Source organism: Glycine max, chromosome 9 (genome assembly GCF_000004515.6).
Source record: "Glycine max cultivar Williams 82 chromosome 9, Glycine_max_v4.0, whole genome shotgun sequence".
Taxonomy (NCBI): Eukaryota; Viridiplantae; Streptophyta; class Magnoliopsida; order Fabales; family Fabaceae; genus Glycine; species Glycine max.
The window spans coordinates 45,644,856-45,665,102 of NC_038245.2; the positions used below are offsets into that span (position 1 = coordinate 45,644,856).

The 20,247-nt window shown below is 33.9% G+C and overlaps 3 protein-coding genes across 3 annotated transcripts; 1 reads left to right on the plus strand and 2 right to left on the minus strand.

The window, feature by feature from the left end:
* Window positions 1-126: 126 nt before the first annotated feature.
* On the minus strand, window positions 127-10,968 carry LOC100808352 (protein SEMI-ROLLED LEAF 2). The gene is made up of 19 exons (XM_006587631.4): window positions 10,515-10,968; window positions 10,332-10,406; window positions 10,116-10,231; window positions 9,749-9,863; window positions 9,492-9,620; window positions 9,291-9,338; window positions 8,796-8,917; window positions 8,510-8,706; window positions 8,116-8,408; window positions 7,797-7,946; window positions 7,176-7,685; window positions 6,923-7,069; window positions 5,143-5,218; window positions 3,842-3,969; window positions 3,455-3,655; window positions 3,241-3,378; window positions 3,014-3,145; window positions 1,275-1,508; window positions 127-1,048 (listed from the first exon to the last, which is right to left on the minus strand). Exons 1-19 carry the CDS (start codon window positions 10,647-10,649, stop codon window positions 884-886), a joined length of 3,111 nt encoding a protein of 1,036 aa, XP_006587694.1. The 5' UTR covers window positions 10,650-10,968; the 3' UTR covers window positions 127-883.
* Window positions 10,969-13,463: 2,495 nt separating this feature from the next.
* On the plus strand, window positions 13,464-16,609 carry LOC100808884 (cation/H(+) antiporter 28). Its single transcript, XM_041005122.1, has 4 exons — window positions 13,464-13,627; window positions 13,709-14,704; window positions 14,819-15,418; window positions 15,542-16,609. Exons 1-4 carry the CDS (start codon window positions 13,469-13,471, stop codon window positions 16,148-16,150), a joined length of 2,364 nt encoding a protein of 787 aa, XP_040861056.1. The 5' UTR covers window positions 13,464-13,468; the 3' UTR covers window positions 16,151-16,609.
* Window positions 16,610-16,786: 177 nt separating this feature from the next.
* LOC100527865 (DNA-directed RNA polymerases II, IV and V subunit 11) lies at window positions 16,787-19,130 on the minus strand. Its single transcript, XM_003534352.5, has 5 exons — window positions 18,924-19,130; window positions 18,724-18,813; window positions 18,557-18,635; window positions 17,800-17,895; window positions 16,787-17,107 (listed from the first exon to the last, which is right to left on the minus strand). Exons 1-5 carry the CDS (start codon window positions 18,974-18,976, stop codon window positions 17,075-17,077), a joined length of 351 nt encoding a protein of 116 aa, XP_003534400.1. The 5' UTR covers window positions 18,977-19,130; the 3' UTR covers window positions 16,787-17,074.
* Between the last annotated feature and the right edge of the window lie 1,117 nt (window positions 19,131-20,247).

Consider the following 20,247-nt stretch of genomic DNA (forward strand, 5'->3'; position numbering starts at 1 on the left):
TTACCTTAGACCATTCTAAATTCATATAAAAAAATCAAAAAGGACAGACTATATTGCAAACTCAAGCTAAGAAAATTACTTAAGTCACTCAAATGTGATATATTTTGCTCATATCTGAGCCACAGAGGATTTAAAACACAATATTTTTTATTTATTTTTTTATTGTAGTAACACGACAGTTTTTAAAGATAGCTATAAACACAAGAAAATGCTTTGCATTTCTTTTACATGATTACTATGATTCAAGTTCCCAACAACATGGATCCCTTGTGCTGAATTTCAATATTTTAATGGATTGGACTATCCCGGCGGTGTATGCAAGTTCTGCATGCTCTAACAGGGAACGTAAACCAGAGCAAGAGAGCTCTACTAAACCATAACATCCTCTCAACACTTCCTTTCAGGAGCAAAACTGATTCATGGAATGATCAAGTTCAAGGTCATAGCAATCCTTCCATGTGGTTTGATTTGATCGATTTGCAGATTGGAATCTCCGCCTAAAAGAATTTGTCTTTACAAAATTCTCACACCCCAATAATGGAATGGGAAATTAAAGAACAATGAAGGAAGGAAGGAAAGAAAAAAGAAAAAATGTGACGTACACATTTGCATGACCTATGCACATAAAAACAGCTCTGAAAAATTTGCAAGGATGCCAATAAAAGATACGCCTCCTTGCAGGAAGCAAATCAATGAAGAAATATAATTCAGTGAACAGGCTGATCGATAATTGTTGCCCCTAAAAAGACACTGATCCAACCATAAATTCATGGTCAAGAAAGCAGCTAGTGCAACTATTCCGAGCATCTTCTATATCAACTAATGTGAGGAAAGTTTTATCAAGAAGCTCAACTATGAGAATCACCATCTTTTCTGCCATGAATCAACATCCGGCTGCTTTCAAGAAATTATCATACGGGCGTGATGCTGGCAGTTGAAAGAAGGCAGCCTGATGCTGGTATGCTGTTGCACAAAGCCTTGGAGCAGTGTCAGGCAATGTGTTGTGTGAATTCGAGTCGAAGTTTGAATCCAAAAACGGATTTCCACTCTGCAATTCAAATAGCATGGGAATAAGATGCTTTTTTGGTTATAGGGAAAAGTTAACTTGAGCTTTATAAACATGATGGCATCCAATAAAAGGGTGAGTGGTAAGTAGAATTTAATAATTGAACACTCCCTTCAAAAAAAGTAGCTTAAGTGCCCCATAGATGGAAATATCTCAAAGTGAACAGTGTTTATTAGAAATTTCAAAATTTGATGAAGTAAAGAAGTACCGAAGATAAAGTCTGTTGAACGCTGGAATTTGAGGACTCGTCCTTTTGCTGGTAGTATTCAGGAGCAGGAATCCTAAATGAATATCCTTGCATTGGAAGGGTACCCATGAAAGTGGACATCTTCTGCTGCTTTCCCACGAGGAGGGCCTCACAATGGAGAGCCATTTCCTTGTAAGGCATGTCAAACGGTGTTGAAATAGAAATCCGTCCTACTTGATGTGTTGTCTCCGAAACCTGCAGATGAATATCATTTTTTATAATAAGAATAAATAGTAGATGCAATGGCTGTGTAAAGTCTTTTACAATGACATCCAATCACATATAGTCATATATGATAAGTTTTTTAATTTTTATAATAAATACTTTAAAAGTTATGCCAAGAAGAATTTTTAACTAGTAAACCATATAAAAAAATCGTAAACAATACATGCCTGTTAAACTTGAATAATAAAATTCATTAACTTTGATTTTTGAGAAATAAAATTTAAATAGTAAAACCAGGTAGTACCATATACATAAGAATTAGCTGAGAAAAATGAAGACAGAAATGCACAAGTGTTCTTTTTTCAACCTCGGTTAATTCTACTGCTAACAATCAAAACAAATACCAAGAATAAAATTCACCCATAGTCTAACTATGAACAAATTTATCATTTAATGTGGAGACCGGAGAGAAGGAGTGGAAGTAGGTCAAACCTTCCGTTGAGGACCTATGGCTCAGCCAGTTTAAGACCTGGCCTGATCCAGCTCACTTAACAAAAAAGATCAAACTTAAACTTTTTAAAAAACCTATTTAAATAGGCCAGGCCATATATCTTAAGAAAAACCTATTGTTTAGCAATAATATTTTATAATTAAAATATTATTATTAATATGATATATAATATTATAATTATTTTATTTAAATTATAAATTATTTTAGTAGTTTGATGATTTGAATCATTTTAATTAATGTTTGAAATATGTTAAGTCGTATAAGTATAGATAAGTAACAAGAATATGAACTCTTTTCTTTAGGTGAGACTTTAAAGACTTGGTAACATGTCACATGTAATGTTTTTAGGCAAATTTTGCCAATATCTTGTGATTTAAAATTGTCTTATTGAAAATATTTGGTTTTGTTTAAAAAATAATAATTTTTACACTTCATGATATGAAATAAGCCTTTAAATGGACTAACGGGCCCAAGCCTAAAAATAGGCTTGTTACGGGTAACAGACCCAGGCTTGAAATATAAAAATATAAAACAGGTCAGGTTTAAATAGGATTCGGCCCAGTCCAGTCCATTTTCACCCCTACTCAAGAGTCTACAGAAAGAATACAATCTTCATGACTCTCCAAGAGTGTTGAGATTGAGAACCAAGTCAACCCAATTGCCTAAGTTATTTATTAGGAGCAGATTTCAAGTAGTTAATATATCTAATGTGTTCTCCTTATGTAAGAGCCCTTTAGGTTTGATGTATTGGCAAGGCATAGGCCCCACACTCAAGTTTCTTGCTAAAATTATAATTTTAATATTTTATTAGGAGAATAGAGGGTTCGGTATTATGTCAAGAGCCAAATCAACCTCAAAACATAATTTGTTAGATGGAGGACCAAGAATACTCTAACAATTACGACGGGTTCAGAACAACATTAATCAAAATCCAAGAGTTTTTGAAAAAAAAGTGATATTTTCCTATAATTTAATTCAAACTAAAGATGCTATAAGTGTGTATATGTTAATGACAAGAACTTACTGAACCCAAAATGTCATCAACACTCAGCAGGCTTAGATTTTGTGAGGGCTGTTGCATTGAATCAGAATTAGCTTGGCTCTCCAAACCACAAGGTGGAATGTCATCGTCAATAGTAAATAATGAAATATCAACCTGCATTATTTCACGGGAGTAAGCTATGAAGGCTAAAATAAAATGAAAATACATTCTTCTTTTCAGAAAAGCAAGAACAGAGTTGCACAAGTTACCATATCAGGAAGTTTATCTTCTTTTAGTCCAGACTGGTACATATTTCCTGTTGTCTCGGCAGATAACTGGGCTCCCAAAGGACAGGCATCATCAGGTGAGAAATCATTCAGCAGCCGTTCTCTTAAGATGGATGATTCCTACATAGAAAAGACTCAAAGTTAGTTCATTCATTCTGATAAGCTGCTGTATCATTACATGATATCTAGCCATTACATTAGACGATTTTCCCAGACTCTGCACTATCATGGTAGCAAATGATTCTTTAGACTGGCTCTCAGTTAACTTTATTGCTGAAAGTGACTTTAAAGCATCTTCATCATCCTCTTTTGATCCATAAACTTTACTTGGCTGCTTATCTGTATCAGTAACCGCTTGTAACTTGCTATCATTAACCAGTTGCAGGAATGGATCAACCTAAAAGCACAAAAGATTCTAAGAGATAAAGTGAATGGCAATTTATCACAACAAATATCAATAGGAAATAGATAGCACAGTTGAGTAAATAATCAATGCATTAGCAAGCAATAACAGAAAGTGGGGAAAGTATGGAAAATAGAACAACTTAAATGAAAAACTTTGTATGAAACAAGATATACATACTGTTCTATCTGTCAATGTCGTTTTAGCAATAGAAATTAGAGAGAGGATGTTGTAGGCCTTGGATGCGAAGATAATCATGGATGTTGCCAGTGTAAAGAGAGATCTGCGGCGTGATGGTTGCAGCTTTACTGGAAAAAAATAACAGTTTTTCAAAACTAGGCACCTTAACACTTTGCAACTTCGAACCATTTTGTCCAAAAGCAACATAAAAGAAACAAGAATAAAATAATCAAATATGAGATCGTATGCAATAAATATAATTCATGCTATAACCTCTCAAGTTCTGTTTGGTTGACTATGCAAGAAATGATCTCATTAATCCTATACATCATGGAAAATCCAGACCAACATACTACCACATGAAGCACATTACATCACAAGCCACATTAGAAATTTGCCCATGCCATATATTGACTACTAGATATTAATTACAATCACAAAAATATACAAATGCTTATTTCTAATTTTTGTTGTTCAAAGTCAGGGATGAGGATATTGCATATGAATTCAGGTAAAAGTTTATGGCCTCTGCCCAATAAATTCAAAATACTAATCACCATCACATAACGTTTCTAGCCATAAAACTATTCTAGTCAGTTACATTTTTAGAGCGAGAGAAAAATGAAGGAAGTAAGCCCTAGATAATCATTAATTCAAAAAGAAAGTTCTCTTTTGATTAGGGGGCAATGAAATGGAAAATTGTTGGTAGAAACTTTGTTCCCATATTAGTTAACCTTAACCTCATTTTAATCAGAATAGTAAGTGCAGACTAACATATACTTTTAGTTACTCATAAAGCCTCCTTTAACTTAAAGATTTAATTAAAATGATAATATTTAAACATTTGTGAGAAACGTATTGAGAGTTTCTACCATTGGTTGAATTAGGAAAAGTCAGAGATGAGTTTAATTAGCATGAGTTTATATATATTACTGAGAATACATTTGGTATATTTGGAATCAATCTAGAATGGAACCATAAAACAAGTGCTAATTCCTTCATACATGCAAGGGATGATCATTTCCACTTCACAAAGGAGGAAAGGTCATCCCTGTCTTTGCAGAATAAACTATTGAAATGGAATTTTTCTTCCATGTCTTCTCTACAATCTTGAGTACCAAACCTTCTTTAGAATTAGAAGGGAAGATTGCGAATGAAATCATGTGATTTTAAAGATAAGTTGATAAGATATCCATCCATAGCATACATTGCTCATATTGAGCCTCTCGTTCTTTGGAAAGACAAGAATACCAAACATAGTAGCATACACACATTAAATAATATAGGAATCAAGGCTCTACCATTTTCATTGAGAGAAATGTTCCTTAAGGAAAAAGCCAACTGAAAACTTTGAGTTAGAGCTTCATGCGAGGAATTCTGCAGGAGATCAAACTTACAAGATATGAGGATAAAATAAAAGCTACACTTAAAAGATAACTTGTGTGTTCAAAAGTTCAAAGAATATTCAACTACAAACTTGATTGTGAAGCATTGATAAAAACATCTAAACATTATTAGAGGTGTATAAGTACTTCCATGGCCAATACCAAAACTCAATAGAATATTAAGAGAAATATAATTACACTTTGAAAAATTAATTGAAGTTTTCAAAATCATATATAAATTACTTCATCAAATTATTCTCTACCTGAGATGGTTAGTCATTAATCATAAAAAGGGACCGCTCAGCAAATTTAATATCTAATCAATTTTAACTTCCAAATCAAGGATGCTGCGTTAGACCACGTTGCTATTTTATCACACAATGTTGGTAATGATTAACCACCACACTGAAAAGAAATGGAGCAATATACACCAGGGATATCAAAGGAACTTGTGAGTAGCATATAAAATTTAGCAAAAGAACAGTTCAAGTACAGCACTCAGTTTCCTGGTGAATGTTTGCACAATGCAGTACACATAAATTTACATATAAATTTTTATCATCCCAAAGATTTTATAACTTTACTAGAATTCTTTATATTTCAATATTGATTATAATTACATTTTAATTAGTCACTTAACCTTTTCCAATCAAACTTCTAAAATTGTATTTTGCTATAACTATAGGACAAATGGTTACATTTATCAGTTTTTGTTATGAAGGTTAATCAATGAAGCGAATACAGTTTTAGAAACCATATTTCTTTTTTATAGTAGGCTGGTTCTTTTTTTTTTTTTTGCATTGATCATAAACATTTTTATCATATAACTCCTAAATTATCAAGGTAATATGGAAATTCCTGCCAGAATTAAAATATGTAACTGCAATTTTGATCATTGATATAGCCTTCATGTTAATACAAGTATGTCAAAGTCATGTGTTTGAGTCTAATCTTGGAATAATGTATGAGGTGTTTTTTTCTATTAATTTTTAGGATGACAATAACAAGAAAACAATTGGAAGAGAATTTTTATAAATAATTAGTTACACTAGAATTTGAAAAACGTATTTATTGTTATTTTTCATCACTATACCAACTAAAAGAAAACTAACCTATAAATCAAGAAAAGATAAATCCAAGTGAAAGATATTGTACACAGAAGAATAAACCCGGAAGTGTAAAGCAAGATCATTGTGAAGATATTATCAATATATTATTCTAATATGAGGAGAAACTAACATAAAAAGACGGTTAAGTATATCACCATTAAAGGCTCAAATAGGTGAACGTATCACTCTCAAATAAAGTAATAAATAATGAAATGTGCATTAGCCTAGGAAAAAGGTCAATAGAGAAGCTTTTTTGTTAAAAAAATAATTATCCAACTGAAAAAGGGAGATTTTTTTAAATAATTGAAAGAGATAGGGCATGAAGTTGCTGCTTGTTATGTCTGCAGTTGTCAGTCTACCACTTGTTGAAGTTGAGTATATTAGATTTCCTCATCATTTATAGCAAGCAAAGAATGTGTCAAAAACATGTCACATGTTAGCTTCAGCTTCATTTGTCATTAACGCCAGCACAATTTGGGTTGAACAAGATATATAAAATGCCAAACAAAAATGCTGATTAAGCAAAGTGACTTGATATCAACAATTTGTTTCTAATCTATTTATAGATATTAAAATGAGCATGTTACCTTACTCCGAGCAACTAGCAAGACAAGGCTGTAGGTATGAGCAATTGCTTCAAAATTTTCAGATGTGTTTAGAGGATAGATAGACTGGGCCCAGATTGATGATAGCAAAAGGGTAATCTGATGACTACTGAGCCTAATGGGTAATACCTGTGGCATAGTAGTCATAAGAAGACTGGTAGCCTCTGGTGGTGTTTGATTGATGAGTTCTTTCATTATTACATAAATGTAAAAATGAAAAAGTGCAAGTATATACCTGTTGTTTATTTGAAGTATTTGTAGTATTTTCTTCCACAGTTGTAGGTATTTGTGGCTTCTTCACACTAGTAGCACGGCTGTAACTAGACTTCAATCTACTCATCATAGAAGAATTATGAACCTTTGAGTTCCTGTTATCAGTATATTCAGCACTGGTCAAAGCAGATTTTCTTGTACTAGTAGTACGACTATAAGTTGACTTCAATCTGTTCAAAATGGAGTTATCATTAACATTTCCATCTGCATGACTATCTTCTGGCAAGGAATTTTGCTTTCTCTCCAATTTCTCAAAGAGTGCAGATGAAGAAGAAAACACAGACACATTTCTTGAGAGCATTCTTTGAATATCAGCTGCATGTGTCATAGGGGTTCCCGAAGAGGAAGGTTGTGGACAAACTGAAGATGGCACAAGAACAACAGAAAATATGCGGTGTGCACCCACCCTGGTTTCATGGTCTGCATGGACCATTGCCAGGAGTAACTGATGAAATAATGCCTCAGGGAATGCCTAAAGAGTAGAGTTCGAAATTTGCAGACAAACAGAAAAGGACAAAGAGAAGTCAGAAAGAAGCAAGGAATTATTACATCATAGCCAAGCAAGCAATTTAACTAATCTTGCCTTGTTCTGATATGACAAATTTGGTATTGAAGCAACTATTTGAGCAGTTCTATAGACTGCAGCAATCAAGGTTCTCGCCATAACAGTAATATTAGACATGTTTTCCAACAACACAGCCATGGTATCAATAACAGGACCTGCATCTGCAATCTGCAAAATATTGTAGTCAGTAAGCACAAAAGAATATTAGATCATTTAAAATTAAACATCCAAGTTTCTGGTTTGTTTAAAATTAAATGTGCATATGGATCTATATGTTTATCTGATTTGTTACACTATTAACTAAAATCATCTTCGGTAGGGGGGAATTTGTTGTCACCTTAATTGTTAATTGTACAAGGCATTCATCTACTTCCATTCGGTATTTCTGGTTCCATTGTATTATTTCAGACCCTAAATTTGAATCATCAAGAGAGCAATGTATGCTTTTTCGCAGATGTCTCATCATATCACTCAATGCACCAATTATAGCCACAGATTGTTGAACCCTTGTTTGTTGAGCAAGATGGGTAATAACACCAACAATGTCAAGCTGCATTTTAGGATTCTTTAAGACATTCTTGTGATCAAGGTGCTTGACTAAAATGGATAGTAACAAATGTGTATTATGACCTGTAAATTAAAGCAAACCCAATTATAAATTGTTCAAATGGGGGGGAAGGGGGGGAACTTTGATAGAAAGCTAATGTTAGAGCACTCAAGAAAATAATTACCAGAATTTTCAATTATAGACTGCATGTTAAGCAGAACAGAAAGAGCAAGCCCATGTTCTGGAGACCAGAGATTGGTATTATCAAAATAGCGGAACAAGGATTCCAGAACACGTCGTACTGTTGTTCCCTCCTTGGCTAACTTTGCCATATTTTGTATGCAAACCCGTGACCAAAATCCAGGGTTCGTGGCATTGTCCCTGTGGAGGAGAGCAAAAAGAAGTTAACAGTGATTATAACTGATGAGCAACTCAAAAACATATGCAATTATGATAAGAAGGGCAGTTACACGGGCACGTTAACTTCTCCTCTGTCATTCACTACCATTCTCCAAGAATAAAGCCTCATAGCATTCTCATTTTGAGAATCTTCTTTGACATCCCCATAATTTTCCAAAACAACTGAAACAACCTGGGTTAACAAGAGATGCATAAAACTGTCAAATACAAGAAGTATATAGAAGAGACAAATGATCCCATGGAACTATTATTATAAGGGGTACAGATGCTAGTAAATGAGAAAGTCAAATCCACATGACAAATGATTTTAGTCAATAGAGGTGTCTTTCAATCTCAGTAAGTAATATGTTAAACAATCAAAGCTGTCATAATTAAGTTGATCGTGGCAGACACTAGAGCAATTAGTAACATATTTATTGAACACCTAGCTTTGGGTCAAAGAAAGTGCACTGATTTAAGAACTACAATCAATCATTAATGTATTTTCTCTGCCTAAGTAAGGGCAAATGCCTTGCATTGTCAAAATAAATATATTACTAACTTACATTGTCGAATTCAGCTGAGATATGGGTGAATTCACCCATAAACCAAACCTGTAAAAGACAAAAACAATCTAATCAATTTCACTTCGGCACTACATTGTCCTCTTCTTTGATAACTTTATCATGTTTGGTGTGTTGAAAAATGGATCAGCATTCAAATCACAAAACAGTAGACAGCATATGCCCAAGTAAGATTCTAATTACCATGGATGAAAGGACTTGAAGGCCAGCAGCCCGCAAATGTTGTACTTTGGCATCATCTCCCATTTCTTGAGCTAGATTGCAAAGTTTTAAAATGAACCCATCTAAATTGAACATATAAGTGCCATCCCTCTGCACAAATAAGAGCATACTAGACACTTGAAGCTTCCGCACAAAAAAACTAGCATTGCTGTATGTATGTAAACAAAGAATGAACTAGCAGCAAACCCATAAATAGCAAAGCTACCAAAATCCCTCACCTGATTGTTTACAAAGTCAAACAAAGTTTGGCAACCTAAAATCTGTACTTCATCGTGCCGTGGCTGATCAAGAAGAATCTGTATGATGCTAAGCAAGCTACTCGCAAACAAAGGCCTGGCAAAAGAAAGGGGAAATCAGCTTGTGTTGTTCCCTTAGCTCTTTAGGAGGCTATTTTCACAGTATAGTAGTGAGAAGCAAAGCTTATATATGCAGATGCTTTTGTTAAGATACATGATACAACAAGTGGATGCAAAGAACAAGGCATCATTTATTTGAAGGCCTCTAAACTATTATATTGACAATGACGCATTGGTGAGTGTGAAAATTGACGCAACTGAAATTAATGTGAGAAAAAAAGAAGCTCACATTTGATCTTTACAAGAAATCAACAACTTCCTATAAATACAGATGACAACTTTGACAGATTGGTAGTTTTCAGTTCTCAACTCCCTATAACACCGTTGCTCCAGATAGCTCGTTATCTGAAACAAATGAAGGCATATTATAACATTTATTTATAGGTATAATTTTATTTTTGTTTATTTTTTGGCAAAAAAGAATTAGAGTGAAATGGATACATACCTTAGGGACACGGAGAGGATTCTTGGAGGCATATTCGCATAACTTACCGATCATACGCTCATTCGGTTCCTCATCCTGCAATTGCCAATTACAGAGGGAAAAAACATCATTGATTAATTAACATTACAATTAACAAAAAATAACAAATCCAATTGAATTGTTTATATCAAATAGAAATGTGACCGGTGTGCGAGGGAAAATATCAGCGAGAAATTTCTTGTAACGCTTAATCGGATGTCTGGATCGCTCTCGCAACGCAGGGCAGAAACAGCAAAGGCTTCCGCAAACCGGCCATATGTTTCGTGAAATCACGCTCATCTTCTTCTTCTTCTTTTAATTCAAAACAAACTGTTACTTAATAATAATAACAATGTTATTGAAGAGATAGCACATGAAATTGGAAATGGAGAGAAAGAAGAAGAAGAAGAAGAAGAGAAGATTGGAGGATCCAATGAGAGAGAGAGACAGAGAGATGGGAATGAAATTGTTATTCTTCCGAGGGCACCGCTGAATAGAAGGCTCTAAGGTAAGGTGGATGATGGATGGATCGATCTCTCTCTCTCTCTCTCTCTCTCTCTCTCTCTCTCCCTCTCTTTCGTTTTCTGCGTGTGTTTTGGTTTTCTTTTTTCCCAATCATGGGAAGGGTACATTCCTGTTTGTATTTATAGTGTTTCCCTTTCCTCATTCAGACAGCTTGGCTCTCGCTTCATGTCCATCATGACACCTCACACTTTACCACTCTCCCGCCAACTAACCTTTTTCATCATGCAATCATTACCATTTTTCAAATTTTGAATTTCAATTCTTAACTTAATTATTACTATTTATTTATCATTCTCCGGATATTCAGCTTAACCATAAGACTCTAGTTTGAGTACAATCAAGGATGTGACTTTCTCTGTTCCTTTTTATATGAGAGTATCTCAACTAAGTCTATTACTTTTTAAGAAAAATAATTATTGTCATATTAAATTTATTAATTATTGTCTTTTAAAATTATTATTAATTTTTTAAAATTAATTATCTTTCTTTTTCACTTAATTATTTTTCATCATATTTGGAAAGAGGACAATTAACGTAGATGAGTGAATTCTCCAATATTTATAAGAAAAAGAAAGAGTTGTCTTCATTAATTTTCAGCATTTATTATTTTTTTGTTAAAAATTTTAATTAATTAAATATATTTATAAAAAAAAATAAGTAATACATTTAAAAATAAGAAAATACCTAATAAAAGGAGATAAACAAATTTTTAAAAGTGATCTTATAAAAGAAATCTGAGAAAGGATAAAGTATAAAAGTTTTTAACCTGTTAATTAATTAATTATTTTTTATACAATTAAAATAATTATTATAAAATTAACAATTTGTGAAAGGAGAAAACAAAAGAAAAAATATCATACAACAGTTTTTGATTAAATAACAAGTTATACCATACATATATTATTTAGATAAAACTATCACACAAAATCATTTGCTAAAATTACAATAACTAACTTAAAAGTTAAAAGTAATCTTTAACATAATTTGTAATCGTTTGAGAGTATATAAATCTTTTACAAAATTAATTAATTTAGTCATTAAATGTGACCATAATTATTTTTCACTTTGATTTTTAACATTAGAGACCAATTTCCTTAAATTTATCATAAATATTTATTATTAAATGAAAGTGTAAAAGTTTTTTACATTAGTATATACACTATTTATTCAATTGGTTAATATGCAACAAAATCAAAAATATCTTAAGCTCCTTAAAATCATGAACTAAAATGGCAGATAGTTATTGAAGTTAGAGATCAAAATTATAGAACCTTGACACTGAAAACCAAAATAACTAATAGTTACTGGTTTCAAAAACTAGAATTTCTTTCTTATTGTTAGGAATAAAATAATGGAAAAGGCTAAAAGTTACAAAATTTGATTTCGTCAAAAACGCAGGAATGTTGATTTCCCTGAAATTCTTCTTTAATTTTATAATTATCTTTAACAAGATTTGTTTTACAAAAAATCACCACCGTAGATATTGTAATTCGTATGATTCGTACAAAAAAAAAGAACCGTACTAAACAGTACTGCTCTAAAAAAAATGTTTACGATTAAGCTAGACTTTATTGGATATCAGGAACAATACATTACGAGATATGATTTGGTCTCAATCCAGCAATTATCAATAAAAAATTCAGAAGCTATGAGCAGCTTTATTTGCCTGTCTCCTTACAAAAAAACACCTTCTCACTACTCTGATGATGGAAAAAGTTCCTGCAATCCTCCCTGTCCTGGATAGACTTTGACTTCCAGCAATGGACCAGTCGAAGAAAGTCCGTTTCAAAAATGACATTTGTTAAACAGAGGTCAAAAAATGTTATGATGGCCCAACGAAGGCCATGCAAAAGCCTCGGCCTCCCTAGGAGAGAATAATTTATTGTTATAATTTAGGAATTTGCTGGTGTTGCATGAGCTTTCCTTGAACTATAAAATCAGCCTTGTATCTATTTATTTGGTGAATTTTCTAATACCCTGCATGCACCCCCTAAAATGACATGTATTAGATGTGAATTTATATATATATATATATAGATAGATAGAAAACAAATTCATTCTACGCTTTTGGTAATGACACATTGACATGTGCTAAATAGCAGGAAATGTATGATACCAAAAAATATGGCCGTATAGCTTACAAACTACCATACTGCTATATATTAATTATAAGATGGGCGCACCTTTGCATTTACAAATATAATATATGCTTATAGATCGATATGGAAATAATTAGTGATGGAGATTTAATAGAAGATTTGTGATTTATCCATGTTTTCCGGTTTATTATAATCCTCGTGCAGTGTCTGTCTGCATATGTCTTATACTGGGGAAGAGAGTTCCTCCATTGTCTCCTGAAAGTAAGCCATGAATCACGACCACTCGCTTCTCCCAAATACTTTGGCCAAGTATTGGCGACAATTGATTATCGTAAACAAAACAAAAATGAGAAGGCAAAATTGCGTGCTTGGAGATGAGACTGTACATGGAAATAAGTTGGAGAAAACGAAAACCAAGATAATAATAATAATAATAATAGATATACACAAATATTAACATTCATATCTATCTAATCTAGCCAAGCCTCGGTCGACATGGCAATAGCTATAACGCAATGTTCAGAAAAACTAGGCTACCTTATACTTCAATTAGGCAAAAATTTCCTTGTGTTCATGGCCATGGTGGTTGCATGCAATGGTGTGCATTTCCTACTAAAGCCTTGTTCACAACCTCGCGTTACTTCCGACATAATTGTAAGCTCTCTCGTCGTGATGTGATGATCGGATGATGAAAATGAAGTTTCTGATATATACTAGCTATGTTATGTTATGCAGGTAGGACTAATTATGGGGAACATACCTTTTTTACGTAAACTATATGATGAATTCAACAGTACCTTTGGATTTATCATGGATTTTGGCATGATGTGTTACATGTTTGTTTTGGGTATAGAGATGGATCCTTACGTGCTATTGAAGAAACCAACAAAGGATGCTCAAATTGCTTATGCAGGAATATTGTGCACCTTCATCATATCAAGTTCCTTGACTTCATTACTCCGTTACTTCACAGTGCAATCGGGACTAGCAGTCAGCATCTCCCTCTCTGCTCTTCTCTCCAGCACGGCGTCTCCGGTTCTGACGCGTGTAATAACCAGCCTCAAAATAGGAAAATCAGACATTGGAAGCCTTGTGATAGGGGCCGGGATGCACTCAGATTTCCTCTGTTCATTGCTTCTTTCAGTTGGCTACATTTTCTTGTCATCGGATATATACTGCCTGGGCCCTAAAAAAGACAAGGCTCTCATGGCAGTCATCACAATGAGCGTTGCAGTTCTAGCACAGACGTTGTTCACGGCGGTGGTTTCACCCGTATTTATGGCGTGGGTGAACAATGAGAACCCTGAAGGGAAACCCATGAAAGGATCACACCTGGTACTGTCAATTGCCTTCATGGTCATGATTTGTGCCTCCTCAACTCTATACAACTATAGTCCGGTTCTAAGTGCATTTATGACAGGGATATGTCTTCCCAGGGAGGGAAGACTTTCCAAATGGGTTATCACCAAAATCAATTATCTCTTGGCAACCATCTTCTTTCCTATCTTCTTCTTGTGGATGGGCTATGCAGCTGATATGACCAAATTCAACCCCGGAGACCCTATAACGTGGATAAGATTGTTTTTACCCGTAGCCGTAGCAGTCCTGGGTAAAGTTATTGGCACACTTGTTGCTGGGGCACTGCTTGGCTTTCACTGGCCTGAATCAATTGCAGTCGGATTGCTCCTCATCACCAAGGGCCATTTTCAAATCTACTTGTCTATCAAAGCGGCAAGTATCTTCCTCATTTCTCTTCTCTCTTCACCAATTAATTACTTGCATTGCATTAATGAATCATCAATCTCATTGTTTGTTTGTCCTTCTCTTGTATTAATTACCTTCCAGCTGAATTGTGGCACCTCCGGTACTCCCTCCTCTGCCATTGTTCCGGTGATTGCAATATTTCTCACATTGGTGCATGCACCCATAGTTGTGGCACATATCATCAAACGTGCCAGGAAAAGAGCACCTACTCACAGCAACGCCCTCCAATTGCTGGACCCATTAAGTGAGCTAAGGATACTCTTGTGCCTTCACGGACTTGATAATGTTCCTGCTTCCATCAACTTCATGGAGATCTCAAGAGGGTCAGCAGACTCTAGCATTCTGGTATATGTTGCAGAAATTATTGAATTAACTGATCAAATAGCAGCAACATTAGAGAGTGGTGAAGGAGTGCATACAACAACTATAAAAGACAAGCAAGTGATAGAGATGAGAGAACAAATAACTAGCTCCTTTCAAGCCTATGTAGATAGAGACGGCAATGGGATTACATTCAAAAGATCATTGGCAGTGTCAACAATCACTAGCATGGCACAGAACATCTGCGTTTTAGCAGAGGACTTGATGATTGCCCTCATCATACTTCCATTCCACAGGTACCAGCGTCAGGATGGAAAACTCGATGGTGGCAATCCAGGCTTCAGATATGTGAACCGAAAGGTAAATCTTGGGGAACCTATGTATGTATTTATGTATGATCTCTTATTCATAATGTTTCTAATAGCTAGCTGAGAACATAATACCTCATAACTTTTCCACTAATAGATATATTTTGTTCAACAGTTATTGAAGAGTGCCCCTTGTTCCGTGGGGATTCTAGTGAACAGAGGTTTTGGGTCCGTGGAGAATATATCAAGGTTTGAGCCATTGCTCAAAGTGGCAATAATATTCGTTGGTGGAAGAGATGACAGAGAAGCACTGGCCTATGTGGGTCGTGTAGCATGGCATTCTGGAGTAAAAGTGACAGTAATTAGATTCCTGGTAGATACAACTGCAGAATCTTCAAGATTGGCAGCTTATAGGGTAACCATTACAGAGCAGGAGGAGGAGATGGGGTTGGATGATGAATGCTTTGCACAGTTCTATGAAAGGTATATAGTTGGAGGTCGCATTTCCTATATGGAGAAGCATCTTGCAAATGCATCTGAGACCTTCTCTACTCTGAGATCATTTGATGGACAATACTCACTTGTCATTGTAGGAAGAGAGGGTGGAGCAAACTCGATATTGACAAAGGGGATGAATGACTGGCAACAGTGCCCGGAACTGGGACCAATAGGGGATGTTCTTTCAGGACCAGACTTCTCAACATCACTATCTGTGTTAATTATCCAACAACACAAACTTAGGGGAGAATTAGATGGGCTTGATGAGGACTTCTCTATCATGTAGATGTAAATTGATAGGTAGTGTAGAGATAGATACAAACTGTAGCAAAGAAACAAAAAAAAAAATTGCTAGAACCACTTGTGAAAATTGAAAAGATAAATTGTACAATTTGTTAGAGATTTAATCAGAATGTTACAATCAATAAAAAGTGCATTCAGCAATCATTTCTCCAAGGGTGAACCGAAGTGCATTGGTACCTTGCGTCCTAAAAGAAGTGTCTTAACGACATTTTATAGAAAAACAACAAATTTCAGTAGAAAAGCTTACTCGAAAGGAAAAATAAAACAAAATCGACAAGTCACACCAACAGAAATATGTCTCCTTACACTGGTCGATTACTGGAATAATGCTAAAATATACTAATTGCTTCTAAAAACGTTGATTAAGTAATATTCCGCAGCAAGAGAAAGAGAACAGTTATCCACTAGAACTAGACATCGCTTCTATCGAGCTGATTTCAAGGACGTATATAATATTCACCACAGAGCAATTCCGTTAGAATTCACTAATAATTACACCCCCAACAACGGAAGGCTACTCTCTAAACCATTTTACTAAAATAATCCAAAGTTCCAAACCATATAACTGATTGCTCGTCACCAGACAATGCCCTCAACGGCGTATACTTGGCACAGTAAATAATTCTACAATAAGACCATTATATATAAGATCCATGTGACAGATATTTACTAATAGTTGCTAACATAACTAGCATTATATGATGCAATTGCTCCTGTTAAAGCATTTTTGTTAACTTCGTAATTGTTCACAAATCACAATTGTTAAAATTCCTCCGACACATCCATATTTAACAAATCTCCCAAAACACTCAAAAGCATCCTGTTTAAATTCCATTTAGCAGAAATGATTCGCCATCTCAATATCTGCCAGGGTTTGTAATGCAACACCATCAATCTTGACCGTAAATCAATAGTCCCTAGAAAACTTCAACATCTCTGCCTGCAATAAAAAAAAAAATTGAATACGTTACTAACGGCAACTAAAGAAAAAAGGCAATAAGAATACTGAATAAAATCCACACACAACAATCATTTTTCAGAAGTACTGTGCTTCCAAAAAAGTCTATCCAATATTTCACCTGAGAAACTGATAAAAAGCCACCAAGAGACAATTATTTAGTACGTATATTTCAAAGCAACTATACAAATGCTAGAGAGGCGTTGGTAATTATTTGATAGTCAAGAGGTTCATTCCTAAATGAAGCAAAATCTATTTCTGAATTCCAAGTGTGGCATAGATCTCCTTAATTGGGTACATGCATATTTCTAAATGCCTTTAGGAAAAATATTGTGAGTAACATAGAAGAGTAGAAACAATCAAAGGACAAAGCAAACTTCTAATATAAATGCTGAACCTCATTCAATCTCCAATTTCTCCATAAGTACAAATAGGCATTAGAGACACCAAAGAGTCAAATGATATCAGTCTAATTTCAAAAATCTACAACTGCTTTCTAGGTTAGGGAAGAAAATCGAAATGAGACCCATATAACAAGCATTATTATGTGGTACTAACCGCTGATACTCTATTCAATATTTGAAAGAACTCCCAAGATAGGAGAGTACACAGGTAACAATGATGTCATAGAATTTAGATATTATGCAAAAGAAGAACTAAAAGACGCATTTTACCTCAAAGGCACTCTTTAAATGATCAAGTTCCCTGTCCAGATCATTAATAGACTGGTTATATGCCTGCATTGGCGAAGACTGACTAGTGGTGTGTATCTGAAAAAAATAACAAAACAAATAATAATTTATGAACTCTTGATTCAAATACAGAACAAAGATTTTTTGTACTCCCCAGTTCCTATAAGAAAAGGAAACTAAAAAAGACTTTACATATACACGTGTGTGCACACACAGTCACAAGTGTGAAGTCAACATCCGCTTATCAAAAGATTAAAATGAATCCAAATTGAAGCAATCCAAATAGGTCTAAAACTAAGAAGCAAAGACACTTCTAAATAAATGCATGTCATGTTATAACTGTGGCAGATAAGTATCTTTGAGGAACACTACATAGACACTTTGAATATTTTTAGTTGTGTACTCATTATTATTTCGCTTTTACTTCTAAGAAGAAAAGAAAATAAGAAGAAAAAATAAAATAAAATGAGCTTCTCAATAAGCTAAAACTAGCTCTCCATTAACCAATTTGTAGATGTCCTTTCATTTTAAAGAGAAGCTATATGAGAGAGCTAATTTTAACTTGTGGAGAAGCTCATTTCATTTTTTTTCTTCTTCTATTTAGAAGTGTTTATAAACAAGCTTACACCAAAACATGCCCTAAAACCTTACTTGGAGAAGTTTTGAGGAGTAAAAAAGCAGAACTATTCCATGAAATAGAAAGAAGTCGACAGCAGTAGTAGTAATAAAAGATGCTAACCCTGACGATAATTTTGTATTGAAGAGGGTGAGGAAGCTTGTATCCGGCAAACAACACATTGGGGTCTCTGTGAAGCTGCCTGAACATGAACCAAAAAACAAAGAAAAGTTAGGGTTTCGCGGTGACACTGAGAAGTGAAAAGTAAGGAGGAAGGAGAATGGAGGTACATGCGGAGGATGTTGCCGATAGTGTGCTCCTCTCTCTCGATGGTGAAGGACGCGGCATTGATGATCTTTGTGTCCCTCTCATAAGAAACCCTGGTTTTCGAAATTGAAAAGGAAAAAAAAAAAAAAAAAAAAAACAAGAGTATCAGAAAGTGAAAATGGAAGAAATAGAATAAGTGATTATTGAAAGGATAGATAGTTACTTTTTGGTGCCTTCAGGGACAACGAAACGCTCGTAACGATCTGGGGCATTCATCACTTCACTTCTCCTTCTTTATGTCTATGTCTTCCTCCCTCTCACTACTCACAGCTATCTCCAACTGAAATTGATATGCTACTGTGTCTTCGGTCAAAACGGGGGCCCAAAATGAACCAACGTCTTAGTCTGGCTGGTATACTGAGTTGAGAGGACTTGAGCCAGTTAGGTAGCTCACTTAAATTAAAATAATTACAGTACCAAAAAAATTAAATAAATATAAAAGAAACTCGAAATAAAAAATTGTAAAGACTAACAACAACAAAAAAAAAGACATAAAATTTGTTTAGATTCTCTTTTTTCAAGATGTGAACTGAGTAAGTGAAATTTAATTTGACTAAATTATAATTTTAATATTACTATAATTTATAGTTTGCAGTTTTGTTTCTCCTTGTTCGGGACAAAGATATGACATTTATTTTGAGGGAAATAAAAAAAAATTAATATATCAAATTTAAATTTAATCAACAATCAAAAGATTCATAATCATTATCACATATTAAGAAAATTATAAAATTGCATAAATCAAACAAAAGATACAAGTATATAATGATGTAACAAGGAGAAAATAATATTCAATTTTTAAATTTCAAGTAAGAAAATTTAATGATAAGAAATCTTTATTATATTAAGTTTAAATTTTTTTTAAAAGCATAATTAACCCTCAAATTTTGCTAAATCAAATTTTAGTTTCTAGTAGAAGAATAAAAAGATATTTTTACAAAATTATGAGGAACCATGGTTGTATATTTTTTTAAAGATTTATATTTATCAGGAGTGATGAGAGCATAATTATTAAACTCGACTCATACCGGTCAGGTCAACCTGTTGGCCTGAGAATTAGACACCCAACTTATTTAAGCCATCTATTTGATCGAATTCTACATATGAATCACTGCGACTCAACACGACTTGATTAACTCGATATATCATGTATTTTTTAGTTTTTTTTTATAGTCAAACAACATCACTTATATTAGAAAAATAAATTTATATCTTCCACTTGTTTTGTTTATAAATTTGCTTATATTTTTTTACCAAACACAACTACATCTTAAAATTTGAGATGATAAAATTATTACGACTCGATTAACTCGATAAATCATGTATTTTTTAGTTTTTTTTTACGGTCAAACAACATCACTCATATTAGAAAAATAAATTTATATCTTCCACTTGTTTTGTTTATAAATTTGCTTATATTTTTTACCAAACATAACCACATCTTAAAATTTGAAATGATAAAATTGTTACCAATTTTAATTTTCTCT